Below are 15,312 nucleotides of genomic sequence, written 5' to 3'. Positions count from 1 at the left end.
TATATGAAAACACACTACTAGAACATTGGTATTCCCACAGCCAGGGCTTGACATTTACCCGCCAACCTGCCAAATGTAGATTTCGGCTGTGGCGAGGAAGACAGCTAATCCCACTAGCCACTTTGGCAGGTTAAATATATTTTTTATTGTAGTTTTCTTAAAAGTTATGCGAAATTATAAACAATGCGCAATGCGACACTGGGAAACTACAACTCCCATGAACACTGAGACGTTTGTTGAGACGCGCGCGATAAGCGGAGGCTCGTTCGCGTTGCAGACCAAAGCGCAACCTTTTTACCAGAGAGAGAGGGCGAGAGCTGATGGTTTTGCGAATGCACGGGAGGCAGTCTGAGGGCATACACGTACACTTCAGGAAAGATAAAACAATTGCATGTAAGTGATTTAGGAGATTTTAAGTGCGTGCACAATCTCTGGGCAAGAGCAGAGAGATATTCATAGTGCATACCTGAATGCACACATCCCAGTTTTGTCCGAAATCAATGGAAACCCACAAGTGAAGAGGTTCGCGCATCATTTTAATGAAGGCTACTTTACTTTTAATGAAGGCTTCAACAATAATGCCATCTCGACATTTGCCATTAAAGGTCTTAAATAACTTTTAAGAAAAACCACGATCAAGCATAAAAAATACTGCTGTTGTTAATAAATATTTAAAGTGTTTGTCTAGGGTTTTTGTTTTTTTCTTTTCAGAAAACTTTCTACGCCCCGCTCCACTTTTAATATATTAATTCAAAGTGAATCTATTGATGCCTTACTAGCATGTTTTTCATGCACCTAAATATATGATATGATCTATACTGATATTACCAGCTAAATAATGTAGTCTTAATTTGGGTGGTCAGTCTGCATTTGAAAGTCAATCTGCATTTAATCTTGCTAAATCGAGTAAAATCACTCAAATTAAAGTCATTTTAGGATGCCAAAGTGAAGTTGAGCCGTGAACTGACCTGAGATTCTCACTTAGAGCCGGAAACATTGCGGATTCGAGAGACATGCGAATCTGCAATGTTTCCGGCTCTGACTCGAGCATCTCTCAACTCGTAACCGGCTAATCCACGCGAACAGTTTCGCGAGTCAGAGCCGAGACTCTCCGGCTCTGGGGTGGAGCTGAGACAGGAGGAAAGGAAGCAAGGAAAGGAAACAGCCCGTTACAAGTGGGTCTGTACTGAGTTTCCTTGGCGATTTGGCAATACTGACTCAAGTGACTTAAGTGACTCAAACAAACCGGATCACTTTAGTGAGTGACTCACAATAACCCGGATCCTTAAAAGGAATCGAGTTTGCCAGGCTTAGTGATTATGAACAACATCTCTACATTTTTAACATCTCTAAAATGCAAACAGTTTTTGCCATTTTGGACACAAAAAGTAAATTTGCAAAAAATGTGGTTGCCAGCAAGGTGTAATTACGCTTACATTTTCACATATGGGTCAGAAAAGCCGTTGACGTCCATGGCTGCCAGGTGGGCACAGCGACGGACCCCCACACACAGACCACCTTTAGCTTGCTCTTTAGCATCTTTCTGGCCTTCCTTTTCTGAATTCTGGAATGGTGGCAGAAACTGCAGATATAATAGCAGACGACCTCGCTCTTCCAAATTGCACTGCTGCTCACTATCCCACTGCATAAAAAACAGAGTTTCGGAAATTATATAAAACATCTGAAATTATAAGTATTATGATTGTTAAGTACTTTTTAAACCAACTAAACATTAATGCAGCATTATATAAAGTTGCTTAAATATAACATTCAAACACTACTCCCTTTATAAATTCCTATTGTATCTTAAATTGACGTAATTGGATCTTAAATCCTTTAAAGGGATACTCCGGCATATGAAAATTACTGTATATTGAATGTTATATAAAAATCACCTTGCTCTTCCAAATTTAACAGTAAGCATTAAGTAAACAGGCACCAGGGAACAACTTTTGATTTTGAAGCCCAGAAAGTGCATCCATCCTTCACAGACATTAGCAACATGGCTCCAGGGGGGCAATAGAAGACTTCAGAAGGTAACTGATGCGAATTTGTACAAAAATTATCCATCTACACAGGTTCTACATAGGTGCTCTGCAGTGCTTAAAATGCTCCCCTAATGATTACAAACTCTTAGTACTATTTAGCACCATTTCTTAGAGTGAAACAAGGATGCGGATGCCTTGTTATACCATTGCCAAGTGCAGCAATGTGAGTCTCCATTGTTTGAATGCACACCTCAAATGTTGAGTTTAAACACATCTTGTGACTGATGCTGACCAATCGGCACATCCAATACAAATAACGTGAGAGCAACTTGAGCGATTGTTCCCTAAAGTGCAATTCACACCAGCGCAAGACCAACTTCAGGCTTATTATTAGGCTTTTGAATGGCTCTCAAGAAACTCTGACATCAGAGGCTGATAAGTCTGCACAGCACTGCAAGCACTCAAATGCATGTATTTGTCGTCATATATATATGCGCGTTGCCAAGGCCAAATGGCATGCGGTTCTACTGAAATAAACCGAAAGGTGTACAAAAGGCTGTTTTTGACCTGTCTTGATCACTGACAGGGACCTGATTATACCTGGTGGCCAAATCCAAAGTGGAGAACCAGATGGCTACTGTCAGAGAATCCAATGACTCTTCTATACGAAGAAGAGGAAACGCATCCTTCCTAGTTCTTGCATTCAATTGACGTAGTCTATGCACATGCGCAGACTACCATTATTTTTCTTAACAAGGACTATGGGGATGCAAAGCGGTAAGAATTCTCATTTATAACCTTGGCCTCTAATAAGGTGTTAATATGGGCCTTGATGACCTCGTATTCAGATGGGGAATCCAACTATACCTCTGTCCGTCTAATATATCTTAGTCAAGTATTAGTTAAAACATTTTTGTCTTTTTTTAAATAAATTATTTCTGAGATTATTACTGATAACCATTTCAGTCAAATAATGTTTCACACATTTCAAAATATTGGTTCAATGTCATAATTACCTGACAAAATACACTTGTTGAATGATTTTTGTTGAATTCAACTTTGTTTTAACGTGTCTGGTTTTCTAATTTAAGAGACACATTCACAAATGATGTCAGCGCTAGTCGCTCGTATTCGCTATCTATGGGTGTTGTGTTCTTGCTCGATGTAGCTTCATGTTGCAGACACAGGCTGGCAGCAACAGGAGTATGAGACCTGTACTAACTTGAGCAACAGAGCAAACTCATTCAGTGTAATTTGAAGGGGTAACGTATCGGCTGAATATTCTATCTCTAGTAGAGACGATTGTAGACGAAAATGAAGAGAGATTTTATCTTAGTTTTTATTTTATGCAAAACATTTGGTCTCGTCTTTTTTCATCAACAATAATGCACGTTAATTTTTTTGGACATCTGTGCAGTCTTGTCATCATCTTGTCTTAGTCATGGAAGAAAAGGTCGTTGACGAACATATTTAGTCTTGTCTCGTCTGATAAAATTAACACTACCAAAGGCGCAAACTACCTATCACCTACCTACCTACATAGCTAAGCTTTAGAGAAAAGCGAAGTCAGAATATAATATATCAGAATATCACAAAATATCAGAAACAAATGTTATGTTTACCTCTTTCAGATAGCAGGAGATTCCTCTCAGAGCTGAACTCATGGCCGTGGGAGACGACAGCTGACGAATACACAGAGTTGTCTTACAAGTAATACAATTGTAGACTAATAGAAATGCAAAATATACATTTGTTAATAAGTGTACCTACAGTAATATACATCCAGGGCAGGACTTACCAGGGTGGAGGCCCCTGGGCTTGAATAAATTTTGGGCCCTACACTCTCAGAACAAAAGGTACAAAAGCTGTCACTAGGATGGTACCCTTTAAATGGGTCCTAATATTTACTATTTAGGTACAGATATATACATTTGTTCCCATTACATGCACTCTTTAGGTACAAAGGTGTACTACTTGAAAGGGTACCACCCCAGTGACAGCTTGTGTAAATTATCTTCTGAGAGTGCACACATACAGTAAACAACCTAAAATAAAAAATATATCATAGAACTATATTTTAGGGAAGTTTTTCCCGACAGGGTTTAGATTAATCCAGCACTAGGCCTATTGCTATAGGTTATTATTAGGGCATTCAAGTAGTTTTTACAAACAAACCTTACAAAAAACATTACTGGTGTGTGTCTTGAGACAATGTTAAGATATATCAGTGCAAGATGTGTTTAAATTAAGACAGATCAAACATGCATTTTAGTCTGGGACTAGGATAAGACCTGACTAGGAAACTGCCCCTATATCTCTAAAGCAGAACATAAGCCCAGTCTAAAATTAAATCATGTATTTTTAGGGATGTCACAAATCCAAATTAATCATGCACATTAAAAAATACCCCATAACAACATTTAAAATCATTGTGTAAGACTTAGCTTAAGAAAATAATAATAGTCTTGATAAACATTCACCTTATTACACACCATATAACATTATAAACATAATCAACAAGTGTATTTTTTTGCAAATAGCGTACAAGGGGTGCAGTGTTTAAGAATGAAAAAGTAAAGATTTTAGGATGTTACTTAATAATTATGACAAGACCATCATGTAATATTAGACACCAAAAACCAAAGTGGAGAAGATGATCATTAATTAATTTTTGCGTCTGATATGAACGTAATACATTAAAACCTTGAACGTAGATATAAAAATGAACACTTTTCAGAAGTTTAAACTGTGATTCTGTTAGCAAACATGCTGAAAGAGAAACTACAGGAAAGTTAGGCTAGCTAGTGGATTATATCAAAAACCATCAGGACAACAACATGGCCATAATTTAGTGAATCCTCACCTCCAGATGAAGTAATAAACTGGACTGATGATTTAAATGTTGACATAGTCATATGTGTGTTGTTAACTCTCCGGATTTTGTTATGTTTCGTAGCTCTGCTTCACTCGTTTATTTCTCCACAGAAACTGTTTGTTGCGTGAACTGCAGACTGCGAACAGATTGGATTTCATTTGGCGCTACGCAGACCGCTTGGTGATGTCAAAGTACCGCGAGAGCGATTAGAAAGCAGACTTCCCCGTCTGATTTCTCGAATCGCTCTCGCGGTACTCTGATGTCATTCTTTTGGCTGTTGTGGAACCACTAGAAAACACCCGTCTTCTTTACAATCACTTTTGCGCCATGATAATTTGATTTCATATGATGATCGGATCGCGCAGTGCCGCATGAAGTCAAATGCATTAAATACCAAATAGCCGACTGTATATGTGGTTAAACCCGCCAAAGTAGCAAGTGCAGCATGTGAATGGTGAGTGATTCAGATGTCAATTTATGAATGAAAGTGTCAAAGGTTTGTCACACACTGTTAAGTATCCTCACGCTTTTTTAAATGGGTATACGGAAATCCTTGACCATTACTAGTGGATATACTGCGTATACCGGCGTATCACGTAAGATTACAAACAAACAAGAAAAAAACTGAGTTACAAGACCATAGGCTACTCTAGTAATCTTTTTCATACTGAGCGCTTCATTTTCGCGTTGCTCTTTCTCATTATCTGTAAAGCTCATTCATGACTCGCATTTCGCGTATTCGCTATTGTACTTGCATCTATGGGTTTCAAAAGCAGTAAACTCAGCGCGTCATATTCAGCACCAAGATGACTGACATATATATATTAACGAATTAAATGCAGCACCAAACAATTCTGCACCAACCAATAGGCTGTAAAATAAAAAATGAAAACGACTGAACAAATCAAACGAACGCAAGCAAGCACGGAGGCCCCTATTGGCCGAGGCCCCTGGGCTCAAGCCCACTCAAGCCCAATGGTAAGTCCGGCCATGTATACATCCACACCAACTAATAAAAAACAATGATAAGCTAACATTAACTGACATATGAATTCATGTGTCAGTGAGGACCACCAACTACTGTTACTACTTTTATGATTAAAGTAAATCTATGCTATCTAAAATAAAGTAAATCTAAAAACTATGTAAGACAGAAGTACTTGGTCTGACTATAATTACACAATTTGTTATCAATCTTACATTTCAGTCTATATTCACCTAAATCTATTGTGGACTAGTACATTTGGACTATAGCTCAGGAAATGAGTTTAATGATTTTTATAATGCATTTAGAGTGTTTTCCTCTTCCACTTTTCTTTACATGTTTAGGCTGTTTATGTATACAAATCTATTTTAGTCTGATGAAACAACATGAGCAGTGGTGGTCGGTGACTTCCCTTCCGAATTCAAAATATGTGTTTGTTGCGTCATGTAAAAACCTATGTACATCATGCGTCTTGTCAAAATAAGTGCCTGCTGCACATGCGTCAAAAGGGTTTAGGATAAAAGAGAGGCTCAAGTTCACAAAATACATGATTTCAGTGGTTTCAGTTAAATTATGGCTATGTTCTCACACACTTACAGGAGGTGGATGCTCTAAACAGATGTTATAGTGTTTGGGCTTGTCAGGCTTCACTCTTCGTAATGCCACCCGTGACTCTCCAATGAACTCATTATGAGTCAGCTTGTCCTCATCACATACAGACACCCTAAAAGAAAATGAAAGAGACAGAAACAACCTATAATGTTATAACTGCACATAATTAAAAAATGGCACATAATGTAATAAGTATTACATTATTATTGTAATGAAATGATCATAATGCATTTTTTTTTTAATCTTGAGCTCACAATATAATACATTTTTTCAATATTATAATATTTCCACATAATGTACTAGATTATTGTATGAGAAATGTATTACATTATGAGCATGCTGGCAATTTATAATCCCAGTTTATAAGGAAATACCAGCAAATAATTGAAAACGTTTACAATATTATTTTTCAAAATAAATAAACAAATGTTTCATTGCAACCATGCTGTCAGGATCCGGTCAGAATCATGTCTTGTATTATAGTCTTTGTGACAGGGTTCTGACAGTACCATGTTTTTTGTGGCTTCAAATTATTTTGAGTTACCTTAGTCTAGTCTATTATATGTTGTGAAAAGTTTATTGTTGGTTTAACGTTAAGTTTAGTGTCAGTTTAGTGTTGTGTTTACCTTGTCCTGTTTTGCCCCCTCGTGGGTTTTGTTTTCCCCTGTTTTTGTTTAATAAATTCCATTGTTATCGTCTACGTCTGCACTTGGGTTCGTGTCTTGTTTAAATCCCTGACACATGCTTAATTGGATTTATTCAATTCGAGCCCACACATTTAAAACCATACTTGACGTGTGTTCCATTTACTGGTTGGTCATCAATTTCCACAAACTTGTGGGCTAATTTATATATGTACCATAATAATAACTAGATCAGTACATTTTCCAAAGCACATTCTACTAATAGCCTTAATTTTACTATTTATTTCATATTTTTTTTATATTAGCTTGGCTTTGGTATGTATGTTTACATTTCAAACAATTATAAATTATTATTGTTATTTCCATTGTGGTATCCCTGCTCACAAAAAAGTTTGGAGGCCCCTGCACTAATGATTATACTTTGTAAAAACTATCACGATCTGGTCCTTGGTACTCCCTGTAATTTTGAAGTAATGTCTGCCATGTTTGTATTGCCTTGGAGTTCTTTTGTTTTATTTGTCCTTGATTTTTGTGGTCCTTGTCCCTACCCCTGGTCCGCCTCTGCTCCAGAACTGTTGGTGGGAGGGCTCTGGCACAATCCGGCACTTGTGTTCCCTGATCCTGTACTATAATTTCTGTATTGTCGTTCATGTTTGTAGTTTTTGTATAAATTTTCTTATTGTTTCTTGTCTGATTGTTTCCAAGGTGTGTCTTGATACACTGTAAAAAATCCAATTAATGAAATGTTGGAAGGGCAAAAATATATAAGTTGAACCAATTTTCTTGTTTGGGCTTAGTTGAGTAGACATATTATTTTAAGTCTAGATAAATCTGTGTTTAAAACATTAAGTGAATGGTTATTTCCAAATTCAGTCAACATTCAGAATGGCTATGTTGACTGAACTAATTAAGACAAATCTGGTCAATATGTGGACTTATGACAGCTATGTTTCCTGACAACAAAATGCTCATAATATTACTGTTATTTGGTAACAAAATGTAATTTTAAGAGTTGTTCAGGCGTGAATGTATGTGCTTTAAGTTTAAATATGCGGTCGGTTAATATAGATAGCGTCTATTTAAAAATGTGCTCGGACACTTTCGGACGGAGAGGAGCTCCAGATGAGCTCCAGAAAATCACAGACACTTAAGCGCTCACACCCCGCCCAGCGCAGCCTCGCCTCGGCAAGCCCATCAGAAATCGACTGCTGGCTCTGATATCTCTGTGGCGTTTAAACATGCGATTTAATTCATTTTAATTTCTTATACTTAATAATAAAAGGTTTACCGGTATGTTTTAAATCATATTTTAGGATTGCACTTAAATGATATCGCTGTTGAATGATATTTCATATCTTTCACATTTGTTATAACTGGGCTGCGTACTGCCTGCGAATTTGAACTTCAGAGCTGAAGGTGCGAGTGGAGAAATAGTCCCAATATCATAACAATCTTAAAACTTCTAAATATACCCGTGTGTGTACCCGTGTGCGTGCGTGTGTGCGCGCGCGCGTGCTCGCGCGTGTACATGTATGTATGTATGTATGCGCGTGCGTCTGTGTATTTTGAATTTAAAATGTTTTAACTCGGAAGGATCTGGATCACAGGTCATTTCATCTGAGATCAATCCGCACGCAACAGCTGGAATCACTTACTGATTCACACAAGGAAGGACACAAGTCAGCCGTTTCCTGAAGTTCACGTCAGGTAAGTGTTTGTAATTAAATGTTAATTTTAGAATATATTAATTGACAAAGACGCAAATACTCGACGTTTTTCTAATTATATTTTTGTAAAGATATATTAGAAGTGTGTTATGTTATGTGACCGAAGTAAAGTGGAGCTATTTTAGTTAAGATAAAAAGCCTGGATAACGTTTACCGGACAGAGTTTAGAACTCGGTCTTTATTATAATTGGGACATTTTTACAAACAAACCTTATATATAATACAATACTGGCGTGCATTTTGAGACAAAACAATAGCACTCATATGTTAAGAGATGTCAGTAAGTTATTTTAGTCAGTGAAAAGCCCTGTCCGAGAAAACCGCCCAATAGTGTTTAATGTGTGATGTCTGAGGGAAATTTGGCCTAACATTAACGTTATTTAGGGAATAAAGTCTTTCACCGTCAAACTTTATTATATTAAACATGTTATTTATGTATGTGTGTGTGTGTGTTTATATTCCTCTGTTTATCAAACCAGATCGGAGATGATGTGAGAGGCAGACCCGAGACATAGCGAGACAGTCTCCGCTTGGACTGGCTGAGGAAAGTCTCCTAAACGGCCCTGGAGATGTTCTGACTGACTTTGGAGGCTTTTTGGACTGTTTTATGCCCTCTATTTAAAGAAGACTTAATTCTGTATGTTCAGTCTGTATGATAAGTGAATAAGTGAATAAAAAGCTTTTGTTTTTATGTGACTGAAGTTAATTATTTTGTTTACAACAACAGCATAAATTATTTGATAAATAATTTAAAAATGTTATTAAAAAAATCCCAAATAATAAATATGAATTGAAGTAACACATAAAACATTGAGTGAATACTTAAATTTTAATTGACAGAGTCTTTGCTGTAAGTTTTTAAAGATTCAACTGATTAAAACATTTTAGTTGAATGAACTATAAAGCTAATTGAGCCAACATACTTTTTATATTTGGGCCAACTAAAAAACATCAATCCAGGTAACACTTTGGTGACAGAAATTGAGTGAACGTAAAATTTCTGTGGAACTAGTTACTAAAAAATTATTCATTGAGCTAACAATTTATTTTTTACAGTGTATCTTGTTACCAATGTGTATAAATAGCTCTAGAGTTTCAGTTGTCCTTTGTCAATCGTTGTTTGGTTTTATGCTGTTCTGTGTCTGATCTCTGGTTCCCTGGTTTAATTTATATTCAGTGCTTAAAGTGGGTCGGATCGCGCCGGTACTCAGTACCGCCACTTCTAAATATAGCTCTTGAGCGTACCACCACCTCTCCGTGCGCCCAGAATGTGCTTTTAGCGTACAGGAACGCTCATTTGCACATCTGTTTAAAAATCAGAGGTTTAATTTAATCCTTTGGCTGCGCTGCCACTTTTCAGGGCGCCCTTCACAATGTACGCTTACTAATTCATCCCACCGAGAGCAGAGAGTACATTACCCATACACCCTTGCGTTTACAAGTTAAAAGCGCATGTGTCGCTTTTGCCGCTGACTGTCAGTCAGTGTGGTCTGGACTGGAGAGGTGTGTGTTTGTGTGTGAAATGCGCATCTGCTCGGTTAAAATGAAAATACAATGAACACTTAATATGCCCTCCTTGTTTTAGACTCTGAGTAGTAAAAGAACAAGGTCAGAATCAGAGGACTCGCTGGCTGATATCCCACCAAGCCAGAATGACAGCTACAGGTCAGACGCAAGCTTTATCCAATACCCTTTTATAGGTACGTGACAATCTCCGCTGTGTCACGGTCAGTTTGGTTCAAGCACCTTCGGATTTCCTCAAGTAATGTGCAGAGTAAAAACATTCTTGAAATTGTAATAGACATTTAGTTTAATTGCTAAACTACAAGTGAACGAAATTTCAATTAATTTGAACGATGACGACCAGGGGAGTTTTAACACCGGCAAAATGGAAAACAATGGGACAAAATAAAGTGATGAATTTTTAGTTTCAAATGGCCAGTATTTTGTTCTTTTTGAACCTATGGACATGGTCTTAGTGTCATTTGAAAGTTTTTTTCAAGCTCTTTCTATCTTTAACCATGCTGAAAATTTTACTCACATATCTACCTTTTGCACATTTTATTTATTTTCAGTAGATATTTCTAGCTCAAGCAAATCCACAAACTTATAAAAGGATTTATTATTTTTTACAAGGTCATCTGTTGACTGCTGAATATAAAACCTCTTCAATATAGGAGTCGAGTCAGCAAAAAAAAAAAAAAAAAAAACAAAAATAGAGTACCGGCACCTCTTTTGGGCCACTTAAAGCACTGTTTATATTAAAATCTACTTGCGTTTGGATCCGCTGCCTGCCACTCTCCTTATATTAAGTCTAACCTCCATGTCTATACTATGTATAACAAAAGTGTTGCTTTGCATAAATGCAAGCACCACTAATAATAAGTTTGCAATGTTTAAAAAGACTATTACAGTTATTACAATAAGACAATGCTTTTGGTGAGTTTATAAAAATTTTTTCTCAAAATGTATTTTTTTCCTCAAAATGTAATAAAATCGGGAGCTCATAATGTACATTATTATTTTATTACGTTTTGACTAAATTATTACACTATGAAAATTTTTATTACAATTAAAATGTATATATTAGTACATTATGTGGTGTTTTTAAATTGTGCAAATATTACACAAGTTACGAGCTGCTACATACCTTATTTTGACAAAATCTTTGAGGCATTTTTTAAAGCAGTATCCTACTGTTTGCTTATTACATGGTAACAACACTGTAAAAAATATGATCTACTCAATTTTTTTGATGAAAAAGTTAGTTTAATTTGTAGTTATATTTACAAAGTAACTTAATCATTTTTACAGTGAAGATAATCTATTAAAAGAAACTGAGCACTGGACATTTCATGTGCTATATTCAAATACAAAGAGACTGAATCTAAATAAAATAAAATAGAATCCATGAAACATAAAACAAAACAGCACAGCACACAGCACAAACAATGGCACCAGGGCAGAGCAGGCATGGAAGTGGACCAAGGGAGAGCGGGCATTGCAGTGGACTAAGGCAGCTATGGCTGACTGTTGTGCTGTTGTTTTGGGCCCCAGTGGCTGTGGCGCTGTTTCTTCAGGCATCACTGACTTCTGCACTGTCCCTTCTGGCATTCTTGATGAGTTCACTTCTGGCCTTACTAACATTTTCTGTGCTTTCACTCCCAACCTCGGCGGTGTTGACACATTTTCTCTCGGTCTTGCTGATGGCTACTTGCTCACCTCCCACCTCACCTGCATCTGCACACTTTTTATAGGCCCATTAAGGTGACTGAACAACCTTATGCTATGTACACACCAAACACGGGGCATCACGTTACTCGCTCTAGATTACTTGCGGGATTTAACTTTGTGTCATGCGAATTTTTTGCTCGAGTTGAATATTTTCAACTTGGGTGAAGATGCGTTTGAGACGAAATAGCGCGTGTTTTCGCGGTAAATGCGCTGCCCATATCACGTCATTCGCATCGCCCCATGCGAGGACACGTCTGATCGTGTCTTTGCCTTGACTTTGTATGTAATCTACTCGCGCAAATCGTTGAACCCGTGTCTGGTGGGGACCCACAGTTAGTGGTGCTTATCTGCGTCACCCACTGTAAAGGGTGACCCACATAACAACAAAACAAAATCAACATAATCCATCAGAATGTAATGGCAAACCTGAGGAGGCAGGGGTTCATTAAGATCATCCAGTCCATTTAAAAAACTTCAACATGGCCTCTTCCCATTATAATGTTTAACTTAATTCCAGAAAGTCCATGACATATTCCACAATAGGACGACCATCTTGACTCCCTTGTTTAGTAATCAGGGCACGGATCAGGGAGTCAGAAATTTAAAGGGCTGTGATGTGTGAGGATTATAAAAGCCTGAACACCTTTAATTGTGTGGTTTCTTTAATCAGATTCAATTTCCCTTCAAAACTAATTTTTTATTGTTGACATAATGTAGCAGCGATGGCCAGCAACCATTTATCCATCTGTTAGAACTATACTGTACCAAAATTATACCAAATACGTTCTCCTTCTTTATTCTTATGTTTAGTCATTTAATTAAACCTCTGTGTCCTTGTTGCTTTAGGTAGTTTTACCCATCTGATTTAATGTAACTGAACAGTTTCCAGCCTCTGGCTACCATCACAACACAAAAAATGGCTCACATGTACTGTAGAAACTTAAGCCTCATGCAAACAATTCACAGATTTTTCAGGGGTCAGTAAAATAAAATGCCCCAGATGCAACAATGACCTCAATCTGTCACTATGGCTAAGAAAGATACACCATGAGTGAGAACGGTGCTTTAGTAGTTTTCAGTCCTGTTCCTGGGGACCCACTGCTCTGCACATTTTGTATGTCTACATATACTGACTCTTGATCGTCAGCTTGTTAGGTGAGAGCTCCATGAATTGAGCTTCAGGTCATCAGGTCAGAGACAAACAAATGTGCATAGCACTGGGTCCCCAGAAACAGGATGGAGAATCACTACTATATGGCACCTATGCAAAACCATGACTAGACCACTAGGTTCTACATAGGTGCAATATAGCACTTAAACTGGTTCACCTATGAATACAAGCCAGTGAACCACGTTTAGTGTTATTTTAATGTTTTGGGTTTAAAAATATGGCATATAAAAGCAAAAAACACTCATACCATTCTATAATATAACAAAAAAATTAATTAAGATCAAGTTAACATGATATTATTCTGACAGTATTCTCTGTAATGCATGTGTAACCAGTTCTGCTTAACCTGCTTCAAGTGGGATTTAAATAAACAACTTCTCTCCCTAGCTGACGTGGGAGTTGGTTGGGCTAAAAAGAAGCTAAAGGCAACAGCTAGTGCACTAGAGCGAACTCATATTAGACAAGGTTGCCTTGAACCGTGCCTGAGAGCAACTGTCATTTCCATAATATCTCCATAAGCTTGCACTCACACTGTACTTTACCAATCCGAGCCCAAGCATGCTTTCGTCATAAGGATGTGATTGTTTGGAAGAAAACAGGAAGTAAAGCACTCTCTCAACACTAGAGCCAATGTTAAGTAATGTGAAGTCTGTGTTTTTTTATGGATTTGGATCAGGACACACAGCCCTCATTTTGCTCAGTCAAACTATTGCTTATGCCGCTCTGACATTTACATAACCATGCTGTACACATAAGAAGGTTTTCACAGAGATAATGCTGAAAGCAGTGTTGTCAACTTGGCAACTTTGTTGCTAGTTTTAGCGACTTTCCAGACCCCTTTAGTTATGTTTTCCAACAATCTCTCTCTGTGTCTGCTCTCTGTGCATTGAGCTCAGCAGCAACACATTCAGATCAGACTGTACGGAGCTGACGCATGAATGAGCTGCGTACCTGTAAAACTGCTTTTCCAGGCCATGTTATCTCAAAGAGAGGAGAATGACATAGTGCTACTACTTTGTTTCTGCCAATTGCGTGATTTGAATTATCAAACTATCCATTTCTGCCCTATTGACAGTAATTTGGGACAATCATCTCTAATAAAGTTTTTTTTTTATGTACTGTAGATACATTTTCTGTGAAGCTATACTGTGAGAAAAAATAGCCATGCCAATTCAGTTCCAATGGACTGCTTCTGTGTGATGAGCCATTGAAGGACAATAACATTCACTACTTTGCCTCTGGGCTACTCCCCTTTATAAGCAAAAGCAAATTGAATATGTTTATTTTATTAAATGTTTAAGCATTTATTCACAGTATTATGCATTTGTTTCATAGATTTTTTTTAGTAATTGCATTTTTTTAAGCAATAAAATAGTTTAACTTATTTTCTCTAGTAGCTGACAGCACATAGAGCTTATTTATATGAATTGTTGGTGAGATGATTGGTCATACCTGAGGGTTTTTCTGTACATGTCCTCCACTGTGATTCCACAATATGTGAGTGTTTCATTCCACACTGGGTTTAGGGTGTTTTTCACAATCTTCGTTTTTAGTTTATTGGCCTTGAATAGATAACATCAAAATAAAAAAACAAAACAAAAACACATTTTAACACTAAAAATATATTTTTGTGACTACATGCAAACATCCATTGCATGGGCACAAACATGCCCAAACTAATTGTTCACTCTAATTCATAAATAATTGCTACAATAACACAAAACAATTCGGGTGAAATTAATAATGTCACAAAAATATTTTGTATACACTGGGTCTAATTCCTCTGTTATGGATTGCAGCTGTTTTGCGGATTGCAGCTGTAATAAAGGAGTTTCTTCCCCCATTGACTGCTGTTGGCATGTGGGTTGCTTACTGAAAGGCTGCTGACATTATCTTAACCTAGGAACTTCTTTAGTAAGGTTGTTTTCACATATGTTGGTGCGCACTGTGGTGCAGCCTCGGAGCGCACCAATATACATTGTATCATTTTTCAGTTAGTGCGGTCCGTGTTCACATATATATATTTTTTACTTTACTCGAAATGCCGCACCGTACACCATGTGACAACGGTCAGCG

At 37.3% G+C, this 15,312-nt stretch overlaps 1 protein-coding gene across 1 annotated transcript in view; it reads right to left on the bottom strand.

The window, feature by feature from the left end:
* LOC135720639 (double C2-like domain-containing protein alpha) overlaps nt 1-15,312 on the bottom strand; it is a 59,552-nt gene that overhangs the window by 19,003 nt on the left and 25,237 nt on the right. Inside the window, exons 5-8 of the mRNA XM_065242838.2 lie at nt 14,689-14,798; nt 6,446-6,572; nt 3,611-3,670; nt 1,437-1,642 (exon numbers count right to left, since the gene is read on the bottom strand). Of these exons, the coding sequence (XP_065098910.1) occupies nt 1,437-1,642; nt 3,611-3,670; nt 6,446-6,572; nt 14,689-14,798 (503 nt within the window). The remainder of the gene's footprint in view (nt 1-1,436; nt 1,643-3,610; nt 3,671-6,445; nt 6,573-14,688; nt 14,799-15,312) is intronic.

Source organism: Paramisgurnus dabryanus, chromosome 1 (assembly GCF_030506205.2).
Source record: "Paramisgurnus dabryanus chromosome 1, PD_genome_1.1, whole genome shotgun sequence".
In the NCBI taxonomy this organism is placed as follows: Eukaryota; Metazoa; Chordata; class Actinopteri; order Cypriniformes; family Cobitidae; genus Paramisgurnus; species Paramisgurnus dabryanus.
This window is presented reverse-complemented; position numbering and strand designations above follow the sequence as displayed.